The sequence below is a fragment of the Gallus gallus genome, chromosome 14 (assembly GCF_016699485.2).
Source record: "Gallus gallus isolate bGalGal1 chromosome 14, bGalGal1.mat.broiler.GRCg7b, whole genome shotgun sequence".
Taxonomy (NCBI): domain Eukaryota; kingdom Metazoa; phylum Chordata; class Aves; order Galliformes; family Phasianidae; genus Gallus; species Gallus gallus.
Window position 1 is genome coordinate 3773872 of NC_052545.1, and position 15047 is coordinate 3788918.

General features: G+C 41.0%; 1 protein-coding gene across 2 annotated transcripts in view; it reads left to right on the top strand.

Annotated features, from left to right (window-relative positions):
• Window positions 1-15047, top strand: part of SDK1 (sidekick cell adhesion molecule 1) — a 365337-nt gene that overhangs the window by 246924 nt on the left and 103366 nt on the right. For both annotated transcript variants that reach the window (XM_015294104.4, NM_204105.5), the window contains exons 15-17: window positions 3319-3466; window positions 4318-4458; window positions 7941-8122. In XM_015294104.4, coding sequence (XP_015149590.2) covers window positions 3319-3466; window positions 4318-4458; window positions 7941-8122 — 471 coding nt within the window. The remainder of the gene's footprint in view (window positions 1-3318; window positions 3467-4317; window positions 4459-7940; window positions 8123-15047) is intronic.

The following is a 15047-nucleotide window of genomic DNA, read 5'->3' on the forward strand; positions in this document are numbered from 1 at the left end:
TCCCTATGAAGGGTCCTCATGGAGTTGGAAGGAGCTCCACTTATTTTATTCTGAAAAAAAAAAGTTCAGACTTCAGAGTTTGATCAAAAATTATTCTGACCAGTTTTTTTTATCTGAACAAATTAATACTTGGAGAATTCTGTCAAGTGTAATTAGCATTAAAATACATTTCTGATTTATTATATTCCGGGATATCTGTGCGATGTAATCATACAACTCAGATTCATCACATCATGCCAATGAGGAGATAATTAAAGCTCCTATAAACAGCATCTGTACATGCTTCACTTTGAGCTCATGAATTGTCTTGCTGAACTTGGTACGAATATTGACATGATAAAAATTGAACACAGGGATAAATCTTTGCAAAACGATGCTGTTTTCTACAAACATGACTCAGATCCGTATATGATAGTGCTGAAAGATACTTTTTCTCAGCATAATGGTAGGGTTTGTTGAAGTCCTACCAAAGGAAGGATGAAAAACTTTGGTTTTGTTTGAACTCTTTGCAATATCATATTGTCATGAAAGGCGGATTCAGTAAACTCCAGTAGTACGGTAAATTACAGTGGTTCTGTCTGTGCTAAACCCCTGGAGAAGAAAAGAGATGGAAATGTACTCCAAAGCTGCAAAAATCAGATTTCTGCAGTCGATGTGGTCTGCAATATCACACAGGAGTGATTTTTGAGGAACTTGCAATCAGTGCAAGAATTGTGAGGTAGACAGGGAAATTTAAAAGAAATGCCTCTTGGTGAATAACCAGTGCTAAGAAACATATATACTGTGAGTGCATCCAAAAACTCTTAACCGAATGTGTCATTTCTCAAAGCCAAAAATTGCAGTGTACGCTCGAGAGTAGCCTGTGAGATTCTTGGTTTCCAAGAAATTAACTTGGAGAGGCAATCAGAATTAATTCAGAACACCCAGTATCCTTAAGAAGATAGACAACTAGCCACGAGTTTTTCAAACAGTGGCAATTACAGCGGAAGAGCAAGCAAGCAAAGCCCAGAGTACACTCTGGGCAGCTTAAGTTAAATGAAGGATTAGTGCGGTCTGTTCAATATAACAGAGATTTATTTATTAGTTTGACCTGGCAAGTCTCTCACCGTGGAACTTCTCCAGGCTTCCTGGGACAGGCAGGTGACAGTCATCCCTAAAGGAGATGGGAGTCGGTGCTGAAAATCCTATGGAAGGTTTCCAATGTCGGAACTGCTTTTCTGTGCAGTAAAAGGAACTGCTGTACTACGCTGGGCTTCGTCCTGTGTTTAAGGAGAGGGAACGGCCTCTCCAAATGTTTAGTTTATTGACCGATTGTCCAAAAAAAAAAGACAAAAAGACATTTAAATTTGAAAGGTACTCTGCACAGTTCCTGTATCCACTGCTCCAGGAGCAAGCAAATCCCCCCCAAACCTCTTCCCTTTAGGAGTCAGAGTGCCCAAGAGATGAATAGGGTTCGTTTGTATTAGTTTTCAGTTTAATCTCTCTTCCTGCCAGATCTTTTATCTTCCACCAGGAGAGGAGAAAGAATAAATAAAGTATTCTACAGATGCAGCATATAAACAGAGCAGAGCCCCAAGGTGGTGAGGAGATTAATAGGCCCTATTGTTGAATCAAACTGCTCACTGCATTGAACTGCTTGGGTTAAGCACTCTCAGGTGGTGTTTACACTAGCAGTTAACAAATGGAACTGATTTGCTCTAGGAAATGGACCACTACCCAAGAGCTCATACGAGGGTTTTTTGCTCTCTTAGTGTTGTCTGTTCTTCCCTTTTCCTCATGCAGCTGCTTCAGGCAACTTACTAAGTCAGCCATGGCTGAACGCTGACTTATCTTGATTGGGTACTGTGCTCTCTGGATGTCACAATGTAAGCAGTTGTTTGCAAAGCCTCAAGAGAAGCTTGATTAAAAAGGAAGGACCTAGGGTGCACCAAACTAAGGCAGGTATCCTTCCTTTGAGTGCTTTGTAAACAAAGCCCAGCTCTGCACTGAGATCCATCACCATCCAGACCTTGCAGCAGAAGCAGCTGATGGCAAATCATCAACAACTGGCAGTGATGGAACCTGACTGCTGTGCAAATGTCCCTCTTCAGCACTCCCAGTATTGTGCTGTGTCAGATTTCTTGTTAAAAAAGACTTTGTTCTCAGAAAGCCACTACTGGAATAAATATATTCCGAATAATTTGAAGAAGCAGAGTGTATAGCTCAACAGGCATCACACCCCAGTAGACTTAAACTTGCTAAGGAATCTGCCAGAAAAACACTGAATTAGTGGTTTACATCTTGGTGTGAAGTTTTCCTTTCACATTTGGGACATCTCATCTTCATTTTCAGGCAGACGTGGAGGTGACCTGCCAGGAGCTGCAGTGTACTTCTGATGAGCAGCATGCACAGATACATTGCCAAAATCCACAGCTAGCTCCTCAGCCATTTCCAGAAGTATTTGTAAATTTGAGCAGGGAGCCTGAAAACAGCTGGCATTATTTAAAAACTGAACAAATCTTTAAGTTGGCTGCTTCCATTGCTATACTGTTGCAACACAAACCGAATGGCACATCTCCTTCACTGCTTCAGTCATGACTTTGGGGAGAATATATACCATCAGGCTGGGAAGAAAAGAAGTCAGGATATTTAATTTTCAACACGCTTAATTTCTGACCTCTTTGAAAACTTGAAAATACAGTTTGGGCATCAGAGGAGCTCAGCATGTGAAGTATCTGAACTGACAGCAACGGTTTTATAGTACTGCTGGGGCTGTTTATACCAGGGAGCCTTCCTGGGAAATGATTAAACAGAATGCCATACACTGGAAAAAGAATAAAACTTGGAGAATCCGAAACAGAAGCCTTCTCAGGTCTTACAGTGAAGGACTGATTTGGCAGAGAACATCACGCTCCTACACCTGCTTGCAAGCTGGGTGGAAAGATATTCCAAACTGCCTGCGAATTTCATTACAGACCTTCCACCAGAGCCACTCATGGGTGTGGTGTTGTAATGGCCTGCCAAACAGATGGGTTGTGAAATACACAGCCCATCTGTCTTTATCATGCTTGTTTCCTCTTTTATTAAAATGTTAATGAATATAGTTTTTATTTATTATGCCATGACATGTGCAGCATCACTTTCCAGTAGACAAATGTGCAATCTGCATAACCGTGTGGGCTGACAGGAACTTTTCTTTTGCTGGAAAGAAACTTCTTGGTAAAGTTCCTCTGAGGAAAGCAAGCACAGGGAGCCCCATGCAGACACAGACACATCCTCCCTTCTGCAGAGCTTTCAACAAGCGCTTCCACCAATTTCAAATGTTCCTTATTCCAACAGATTCTCCCTGGAAGGTTCACCTATCAAATCTGGACCCGAAGATGACCAGTGTCACTGTGAGTGGGCTCACCCCAGCCCGAACCTACCAGTTCAGGGTGTGTGCAGTTAACCAGGTGGGAAAAGGCCAGTACAGCTCTGAGACCAGCAGGTACGGCAGAAATAAACGCCTGCATACTGCGTACATATGGGAGAAAAAATGCTGTTTGTGAGAGAGTAAAATAAAGTTATCTTTTGCACAATAACCAAGGAGTGGAGCAGTTATCATTACCCGGGTCTCTGGAGAGTGCTCTGCAGCTGTTAGTAATTGGTGATAACGGCAATTAGGCGATGCAGGAAACCAGCGCACAATGGGAGAGGTGCCCTCATGTTTCCAGTGTATCAGTGAGCATAATCTTGGAGGGTGGTCAAATAGGTGTACGTGCAAGCAAAATATTTTTATTCCTATTGTGTTAAGTCACTGCAGTTAGCCCTGCAAGGAGCACAGCTTTCACCCAATCATTGCAGTGTTACTTCTGGAATTCACCCAGATGTGACATAGAAGGATGGCTTCATCAAATTTAGTTTCAAATGCATCCCCTTTCCTCTGTGAACCAGAGCTTGCTGTGAGCTTGAATTGCAGAACAGCTGAACTCTAAATGGCTTTTTCAAAATGTAGGAATTTGATATGAAAAATATTGAAAGAGCTGAAAGAAACAATTTGGAAGGAGTCACAGACACTGGACCTGAGCACTAGCTCATTCAGGCTTGTAATCTTTTTAAAGAGTTGTAGAAGCCTGGGTGATTCAGAGAGAATAAGGTTACCTCAGCTGTCTGTCTTGCTACTTGCTTAACTGATTTCTTATTATGTTGATTTGCTGTAACTATTTCAGCATTATATTTCTTTCTAGTCATCAGGCTTTGATAAACGAAACCGGTTCACTTGGAGTTGGATCCATGAAATAGAAATGTTGCATATCCTTTATCTTGACACCCACCTCCACCACATTCTTTTGCATTCAGGTTGATGCTGCCCGAGGAGCCGCCCAGTGCCCCACCTAAAAACATCGTGGCTAGTGGGCGCACCAATCAGTCCATCATGGTCCAGTGGCAGCCTCCTCCTGAAAGCGAACATAATGGAGTTCTTCATGGCTACATCCTAAGGTGAGTAATTTTCTTCCCTCCAAGGTCTAGAACTAGACTTGTGTGTGCATGAGGGAGCTCTTAATGGAGTGATTCAAGAACGCATGAAAAGCTATTCCTAATTCCATTAAGTGTATTAGTTATTCTTTACAAACGCCATGGCTGCACTGGTTTATTATGGATGAGAAATGCCTGTGTTCAAGTAGCCAAAAGGGTGCAGACATACAAATTCCAGCCTTTCTTACTGGAGAGTTAGTGAGCTCTGGTCTGCTTTTTGCTGTTAGCTGCTCTGGATGAGCCTGCTGTGTTTTCTATGAAGACTCTCAGCATCCAGATAACTTTTCTTTCTATTTCCAAATATTCTAATTACGATAAAGTGTGCAGTTGGTCCAGTGCAGCCTGTGCATTGCAGGTGTATTTGTGCTTATTACAACCTCGGCTTACTGCTCGAGAGCTTAATTACCTTACCAAAGACACAACAAACAAAGGACTCCTGCACTATGGAAGAGCAAGAATAGAATCAATAGCTATCAGTTTTGTGCCAAACAAAATGGAGAGGGGGAATGACAGGTCAAATGCTTTGTGGCAGACCTTGATTTGGTTTTGAAAATCGGTCAATTGAGTGAGATTCTTTCAGTCTCAGCTGTATTAAAGAGAAACAGATTCAGACAGGTGACTGGGAATCAGTAATTCATGTAATCTTTTGCTTACATGGGATTTATTTTTAGGAAAGGGTGCTGCCACACCAAGAGACTTTGCTGAGCACTTCCATTTTCTTATTTTTTAGGACTCAGTTATTCACTCTTGTTCAATTCATCTACAGCTTACTGCATTATTTGGCTTCCTACATTTCCTGCAATGCTAGCAGCCAGCTGGGGCCATCCCTTTCATAAGGGAGGCACTATCTAACTCAGAATTTTTGTGGGAGACTCCCAAGCATTGCACCCCCACAGTTGTATTTCCTGCTGACGCTTACAGCCTATTGCAGGCAGGTTGCTGACATTTTTAACGTAGGGTCTTCCAGACCTATTAAAAGTTCACTAAATGCTATAATATAAATGCCAGTTTCCTGTTCGTGCTGTGCTCCTTTTGCTGGCATGGGTAGAAATTGTTTTCTGGTGCTGGAATGTTGGTGAGTCCCCAAAATAGAGCTGGAAAGTTCCTTCACTCTATAGGCAGAGCTGAAGATGGTTAATCTCCCTGTCACCTGTACTGAGCCTGTAACAGTGGTGAGCCACTGGAAGGAATGCTGTGATTTTAAAAGCTGGGCTCAGTTTGAAAGCAGTGCCAGTCATCACTGACAGGTGGGAAATGATGCTTCAGCTTCTGCCCTTAGCCAAGTCGTATCATGCGAGCTGGGTACCCCTTTACATAGGGTACAACATTGTTTGTACAGTTCTTTCCTTCAAACCAGCCTACTGGACGATGAGATTAACTCCTAAACTACTCCTGGTGTGTCTGAACCAATCTCAGCGTTAGATCAAAAGCAATCCTGTTGATAGTAATCCATTTAATCTGTATAGCATTTTCAGTCATGTTTAGCTTAAGTGTTTTCTACAACTGTTATTAGCATAATTGATCCTGGTCCTCACTATAACATCTCTTTCCATTTTAATAGGGAGTGATCATATTCATTATGCTCAATCTGTGGACGTTTTTGATGTCTACACACTTTGTCTAGACCACAGAGCAGCAAAAGCATTTATTCAAAAGGAATTTAAGATTATCATATAAAAGCACAGCTGTCCCAGGTAATAAACCAAGCTGTTCTCCCAAGTCAGAATGTTTGGCCGCAGCAATATGTGCACTGAAGAAAGGTCTTCCTGCACTGATTTCTGTAGAATTAGGATACAGCGCCGTGCATCCCAGAGACCTGATGCTGAAGACATGCAAGATACTAAATTGATGGAACACCTGATCTTTAAAAGTGAAGGTGCACTGCACAAGTCACATAGAGTATACATCAAAGTCCACGGTGAGAAAAATCATGAAGACATGACATTTCTGAACTGGCCTTCTTTCTCTGCCCTTTTTCTCCCTGGCAGTACTGCATTTAGGGGAGTGCCATGCTAACAGCATAATAGATTAAATCACAGGAGCACTCTGCACCTTGTCTGCTAGGTGTGAGACAAAACAGCTCTGCGCCAACAATCGGCTTTGCCAAGATGCATACAGCCTTGGCAGGAGACAAATAAAGGAATAGGTAGATGTCGTGTAAAGTAGAAAGAAAGAAAGGCATTCAGTAAACTTAGCTGAGAGCTGATGCTTCTTTATTTCCATTTGTATTTCATAAAGGGAATTGTAGGATCACAGATGCTGAGTATGGTAGAATACAGTCAGATGAGGAACTCCGCAACAGAGGAGAAGGGGGTGGTTGGTGATGAAGAGCTGACCTCAATGGGGGAAGATTTTAGAACAAAATATGTTGCTGAAGTACTTGTGGAAGTTGTCTAGCTGTACAAATTTAACTCAGATAAATTTAAAATCAGGCCTTGAGATGTCAATGAAATTGTTCTGTGCCAATAAGATTTCGGTGCTCATTGTGAGGCAAAAGATGAATGAGATTGCATAAAACTATTGTGGTGAATAAGAACCCCAATGTTCCTGTATTTGTCTGTCTTGGTGGGACAGCAATGCCCCACGACCCTGACTTAGTCACTGTGTTTCTGATTCGGTGTGGGTTACACATCACAAGCATCCATTGTACCATTTCAACAAAGGAAGGAAAACACACAGAGTTATTCACATTCAGAGATTTGCAGTTTGTTTGTTTTCCACAGCTTATTTATTCTCTGTACTTTCTTGGCCTAAAGAGACACATCAAAAGGGCTGTTTTCTGTAATACAGTTTTTACAGGGGAAAATATATTCTCTTTTCCAGCTTCTCGTGCCACAGCAAAGAGTTCATCCAGGTGTGCACCACTCACCCTTACCTGGTTCAGCCCTTCTGAAATCCCCATGCTTAACCAATCCTTCAATCTCAAATTTATTCGGTCCCTATTTTAATTACACCATGAAGTGAATCCGGGTGGGAGGCAGAGATGGCAGTGCCCGCAGCTCCCGAAGGTCAGAGCCCTCTGAGTTCTCCTTTTCAGACTTCAGAGGAGGAAAAGAGCATTTCTCAAGCTGATTTACAGCAGCACCCTGATAAAAATCACATCTGGGCAATTTTTCCTCCTAAATCACAGGTTTTACTAGACAAGCCACATTTAAAAAGCTGTAATTTTTCTGCAGCCATAAAAGTAGGATAAAGTACCCATTTTGTTTAGCCCTGTGCATGTAATCTCAGTGAGATCAGATTATAAATACTATGGCAGTCAAGCAAGACGTGGTCTTATCAGGAGTTAGTCTGTTTTTTCTCATTAGTTTTCATTATTCTTTGTACAATTCTACTGTAAAAGCATGGATATTACCTGTCCACAAAGGGAGCTATTTTGTCAGTCAGGATATTTTCTATAATTGATATCAACCAATTAACTGCAAGTTTTTCTTCCCATATGATAGGTATCGTCTGGCCGGCCTCCCTGGAGAGTACCAGTATAAAAACATTACCAGTGCAGAAATTAACTACTGCCTAGTGACGGACCTGATCATTTGGACCCAGTATGAAATCCAGGTGGCATCTTACAATGGAGCTGGGCTGGGAGCCTTCAGCAGACCTGTGACTGAGTACACTCTGCAGGGAGGTGAGCAAATCAGAACAAGACATCCTTTATTGTCACAGTTTAATGCATCTTTTCCTAAGGAGAAGATGGTGGTCTCAGCTAACAACCTGTAAATGAATGGTCTGTTCAATAGGCAGCTTTGGTCCAATGGTTCAAATCAAGTAGGCAGCTTTGGGGAGAAAGAAAGAAAGTAGGAAACACAAATTCAAGTGCCTAAGCAGAAACAAAATAAGACCCTACTGCTATCCTTTTTTTAGAAAAAGCTGTGCGTGAGCTCAGAATTTATCTATTTTTCCTGACCTTCATGATGACATCTGAGCACACTTGCAGGTCAGAATCATCTGCAGCTGAAGTTATAAATAGAGATGCTGGAGAGAGCTGTGGTCTGTGGAATGGATTTATAGGACACGTGACGCGCAGGGGCAGAGGCTCCTCCTGTAGGGGAGGCATAAAGAATATGGCAGGGAATTGGGTTTATGGTGGTCAAGATATGCAGTATGCCACACAGGCAATACTTGAGACAAGCGCAGAGCAAACCTATGCCATTAGTTCTGATGATCACAGAACAGCTTGCTTTAGAAATATGGGATAAACTTTAAGGGAACTGTAGAAAGAGAAATAGAGCCTGTGTAGAAGGCATGTTTTGTAGCACTTTGGGAATGGTGCAGACATTTGCAAAGGAAGATAAAGTGATCTTTAAAGCCCTGATTTTTATGTTATGGCCCTTCCATACCTTTCTGGTAAGTGCCTTAAGAAGGGTATAAATTACATTCAAAATAGGATATGTAATTACTTTTTACAACCAGTGTAAGGCATGTTTACACCTCTAGATTGGTATAAAAATCTGTAGGATAATTAAGTACCAGGCCCTTAAAGCTTTCTTATATTCCCATAATTAGAGGATTGTGCTGGATTCTGAGCACTGGGCAGTACATGGTCTCTACGTTATTGGTCATAAAATAATTAAACTATTTTAAAAGCTTGCACTTTTACAGAACATCAGTTAATTTATAATCAGTGAGGAATACGTAGTTGTTTGTTAATTGTTACTAGGAGTTCATTATAACATGATTAGATGCAGCTTGAGTTGTAGGGAGATCTTTAAGAAAAGATTATTTGCATGCACTACTAATTAACCACAACAGTTAAAACAGGAATCTATCTGTATTTTGTCTCAGGGCATCTCAACCCTCACAGTTTAGAGGAGTCTAGACACACTCAACATCTTTCTAGAAGTATTTATAGCAGACCTTGAAATGCTGTTTTAAAAATTCCTTCTCTTTACAGCCAGGATTAATGCTTTGTATCCCACCATTCTCCACTGAGAATTGGTTTGCACACAGAATTTGAATCTATGTTGTGAATATGCTTGCAGCTCATTACTTTGTTTATTTGGATGTTTTAAGCCATCGTATCACCTTAACCTTCCATCTGTTAAGATGCAGGTTTGGACTTCACACTCTTTTTCTTAAACCCTGCAGCTGACTCTAATTTCCCTTGATATTATGTGCTGTTATCATCATCCCTTATTGATTGGCTGTCTATTGTCATTTATAAGGGCATAAATCCTCTGTTATAAATTAAGAGAAATCAGTCCTGCATCCATATTAACTATTGGGAATGTTTATACTGCAGGACTACATGCAGTGGCCTGGTTGCCTTGATATGGTTTCTAGCCATTCAGCAATGGGCAGATATAGGTGAAAAACTGGTTATTTATTTATTTAAACTGCATTTAATAACAGCACTACATAATTACTTCATGGATTCTGGAAGCTGTCATCTCCTAATAGATGCCTTACTGGATTTCTGTGCAAATCACTGAAGTCTGCTCTAAAAAGAGCCTGAATTCTTTTTACATTTAGAATTGAAAAGAAGGGAGGGTAGCTCGAATGGGTGTAGTTGGAAATTGGATTAATATGAAGACTCCATAAGTAACGCACTGCTGTCCAAAACCCTGCTCATTTATCTTTCCTGCAGTTGGGAAATGACAGGAGAAACCAGTGTTTTCTTGCTCTGGAATGTCCTTCCCGAACCAAACCAGCAGGAGTACAAAAAGCCATGTGTGAAACTGCCCTGTAAATCACACTCTGATTTTAATATGAGCTGAGATAAATGTCAAAGACACACACTCCCATCTATCCCTCTCTCCTGCTATGACCACCACCACCTCTATTCTGACATGCGTTAAACGATGTGAGCCGTGCTGGCAAGAACCTGTCTGTCTGCTGATGAAAAATACCTGAAATACCTCGTATTAATCAAACGTGCTCCGCAGTCAAAGCCTGGCAGGAAATGAGCACTGGGAGCTGATCACCCCATTGGCAGGAGCAGATCAGCACATTGGCATCTTTGTCAGGAAGAATATTGACTGGCTATACAAGCTGTGGATTTATACCAGAACCCGCTCCATTAATCCCTTATTAGCCCTCTGGCATTGTGTTAGCCACTGATAACTAATCAGCTACTCGAAGCTCTTCAAATATTTCCAGCCTCTGCAATGCAGCCAAACTTGCAAGATGCTGAAAGATGATCTAAACTTGTAGTGAGACTGGCACGTAATGTCAGCTAGATAAAATGTCAGCAAGACTTACTGCCAAAGCACTGAACTGCCGAGCACCGGGGTCAGGCAGTTTGACTGTCTCTAAATCTTGAAAGTCTTTTCAGAGTGATATTCAGCGTAATCCTTTGATGCTCTGTGTATATAGGTCTTCCTTCATCAGAGCTTCTCCAGCTGTTCCTTACTTTGATGTTACTTTTCACAGGGATTTGGGCCAGCCTTCCACATAGGGCAAATTTTACTTATTTAAACAGTGTCCCGCAGGACTTTTCATTGCCGTATGAAAAAGTGAAGTTTTCCAATATCTTTTCATATGAGTGGCTTTCTGAGATGTACAAATGTCTTTCTGCATGGCAGTGATGTTTTTTCTGCTCAGTACTGTTGGCCCTGTTTAGCATTTCCTGCAGGATGATTTGAGAAAGCAATCTTCCATCTTTTACTTTGGGGCTATCCCTTTTATCTCACTGGCATGAATACTTTTGAGCTTCTCTCTCCATGAAAATCTCTCTCAGATTTAGGCAAGGCAAGGTGTGTAATTAGAGCTTTCATTGGACTCCATGCATTGGAATTAACCTTCTTTTTTTGTCCACTTTAGCAGATACATTTTTTCTGTTGGTGAACATCCCAAAGCCAGTCTTATGTCCTTATCTACGTTCATAAGTCTTAACATGTCATTTGTCACTGTTTTATTTCCCTACTGCACTGTGCATGGACACCTTGAAAGGCCAGGAAAGTCTGAGCAAAAGACAATAGACTTTTCCCTGAGTTTTCCTTTAGCTTTCCCTTAGTTTTCCGCTTGGGTTTCTCACCAAGTCTTCATGCGATGAACTTACCTCACCGACAGCCAAGAAGCATCCATGGATCTGGTTTGGGTCTGCCTCTGCTGTGCAGAAGGAGGTTGGAGCTGTAGCATCAGGATTTTGTAGCTCTTGGTTTTATCACTGTTAGGTGCCATTTGCCATCTCCTGCTTTGCATTGCTTTTAATGGCTTTACAAAGGCCATGAAATTAGCGGTGGTCTCAATGAGGGCCCTCACTCCCAGTTCTTAATAAAGAAGTGAAATATTGTCCTTGTCAAAAAGGAACAGAGGCATTTTCCAGCTGCAGGAAGCAGAACTCAGCAGTTAGTGCCAAACCTTGCACTTCTGAATTTCACACATTGGCACGTGTAGAAGAGCAGAGACCCCTGTGTCCATGCACCTGCTGCTGCTCAGAACACAGCACGGCTTGGTGGCAGGTGGGCAGGGGAAGAGGCTTTGCAAGAAGAACTCTCCCCACAGCTCCCAGTGCACTGAAAGAGCCAAATCCTCACACAGAGAAAACCTGCAGCTCCTTGAGCCTGCCATGCTGAGACATGGAAGCTGCCAGCCCAGAGGTCAGGAGGTTGGGAAGAGCAGGAGATTTCTCCAGGCCTTTGTCAGAGATCTGTATTTAAGCCCTGCAGTCTGGCTGTGGGAATCCGTGCAGGGTTTACATGCTACTTGCACATAGCTACAGTCGGAATAATTACATGTACGCATGCTTAACCTGATTGCCTTCTCTTCTCTCAATTATCCCGTCAGCCAAACCCTTTTAATGGCTTTTATCTAGAGTGCTTCTATGACCTTTTCTGCTTAGAATGCTGCACATTAACTTGCAGTCCCCGGAGCTGAGCTCTTAACAGATTTCCAACAGTATGAACTTTATAGGGAAGAAAGTAACAGTTGGTTTTGTCTGACCAATTTGATCTGCAGTTCCAAGATGACTCCCAGATGGGTCTCCACTGTGAGATGGTTTAGGAATGCTTGCAAAAATCGTGAAGAACAGATTTAAAAACCAAGCACGTAAATGCTTGGGGATTACTTTTGAAGCAGCTATTTGACATCAGTAGCTCCTGTACTGCTTGATGACAAGGAACTTGTAGGAAGAGGATCGCTATCCACCACCAAGTTAGGAAATGTTTTGTGGGGACAGCAGCAGCTTCAGCAAGGTGCTCGCTGTGACCTGGGAAAGGTATCTGAGTTCTGAACTGATCGGAAGGTCAGCTCTGGTTTAGCTTCTCTCAACCTTTTTTCTTTTTTAATGCAAAACTGGTCAGATACCCAAGGAAGCCTTTAAGATCAGAACATAAAAGGAGAACTTTATACTGTCACTTTGAAGTAAATTTGAGGTCGCAATGCCAGTATTTTACTGATTAAAATATAAAAATGTATTATGTCACATCTGCAGTATAATTAAGCTTGTGCATATTAGATAGACCACGTTCTTTCCATCTTTTAAATACATTCATTGTGATGCAGATGTTGATACTTCAATAAAGATTCTGAAGATGAATTGTAATATAAATCATGGTTTCCAGCATTCTGAAGCGTTCAGGTTTTCTGCTCATGCTTTTTACCCTCTCTCTTATCATAGCAGGTTCTCTTTGTGCTGTGATGATTTATTCTCATTTCAGAGAATTACCTCCTAATGAAAGAAAAATATTTCACTCATTAAAAGAAATAATTAACACATGTGGTTATCCACATTTCCAAAAGTGCAGTAAACCTGTCCTAAGATGCTTACCTGGCTTTTTGCATGGTGTGCTCCTGTAACGGCTATCGGTGAATCTTCCTCCCACTGCCAAGTTCTGTATCTCTTTGAGTGGGGCTGTTGCTTAACAGCTTATGGGATGAGGTGTAAACAACAGTTTTCCTATATCACAAGATCAGCGTAGCCAAATAGAGTGGTCATGTTCTGTTGGCATCATGTTCAGATGCCAACAGAAGGAAGAGGAGTGAGTTGAGGAGAGAATCCTCAGCTGATTTACCCTTCAGGACAGAAAGATATGAAATTAGCAATGATATCCAGATGACTTTCTGATAACAAGCTAACTCAGAGGTTTCTTATACAACTTTCTTCTTCAATAACAAATCTCTGATGGCTACAAGATCCTAATATTCCAATATGTAGGAAATAATGAATTTTGATTTTTTAAAAATTCTTACACTATCAGTTATACAAAGTATTGAACATGAGCAAACCGAAGCACATTTAGTGGCTCTCATAATAAACAGGTTCATCAAAGACCATGAATAAGTGAAAATACGTTAGTAGGAAAATGAACCCGAAGCAACTCATTATGACTGTATACTGACTTTACCATAGATTGCTGTATTTCAGGATGATTTGGTGAATCTCTTAAGTACAAAAACTTTATGATGACCACGGGTTGATAAGATTATTACAACCTTCCAAAGGCATATAAGAAGTTATGATACATGGCAGGAAGTAGGGCCTACGTTTTAATGAAAACTTAGAGTGGTATCAGACCAATTTGTTTTTTAGAGCTCAATAATTAAGCATAGTTCATAAATTGTGGCATCAAGCTTTAAATTAGGGCAAGACAATTCCAAATAATATACCATTTCCGAGGTTAAAAAAACAAATGTGCAGGGCTGAATTTTCAAACCAGCTGTCATCGGGGTGTTTTAGTGACACAGGGCATAGAGGTGGATGTTCTTGGCTTCTTTCAAACCCGACATCTTCAAGGGTTTCTCCAGGTTTCTGAGTTGAAATTTCTAAGCTGTGGATGTCTTTGATAGTTGTACACTGTCCCAGCTCTGTTGGCTGCAGCCTTGCTATACCTTGTACACCAGTTAAGAATAACGGCCCTTTATGTCTCCTTCAAACAAGTGTAGCTTTTGGTGGACAAAGGGACATTTTTACATTTTTGAAGTTAATGTCTTCATTTCTCCTCCTTACAAAGACACATCTTCCAAAAGTACTTTGAAGCTTTAAAAGTTTGTGACCTGTTTTTGAGAAGTATGGAGCAAACTAGCATTTCTCAGTGGGAATTATGGATACTTTTGAGAAGCGTGGGTCATTGGGCTTTAGTAGAAATTTTCCCTTGGAAGCAAAAGGAACAAAGTTTTCAAGCTTCAAAACCACTTGTGGATAGTTCCTCTTTCATTGAATACAAATGTACATGGCTGTCAATATCCATGTTTTTGAAGCTTTATTAAACTTATTTTTTTTAGGATTCAGAGGATATCAAGGATATTGGTACATTTTTTTTATACTCAAATAGCAGCTTTCCTATTAAACTTACAACAAGCTTGATAGTTTCAGAAAAACAGACCCGACTTAGTATTCCTTCCTCTGAGAACTACAGAAATGGCATCATAAAGTAATGAGTTGAAGGAATGGGCTGGAAGTTATTTAAAGAGATGCTGTGTTAAATGGCAAAATATGTGGTAGGGTTGTTGTGGTTTGTTTTTTTTTTTTTTTTTTTTGAAGCCAATATGCCTCTATGTTCTATGTTTTCTGTTTTGTGTTGGAGAGACATGCGCTCATTAAACACTTGACATGAAATGTTTACACAACTTTTAGCAGATTTGAGGCTGCATTGGTTCAGAGTATACATAAT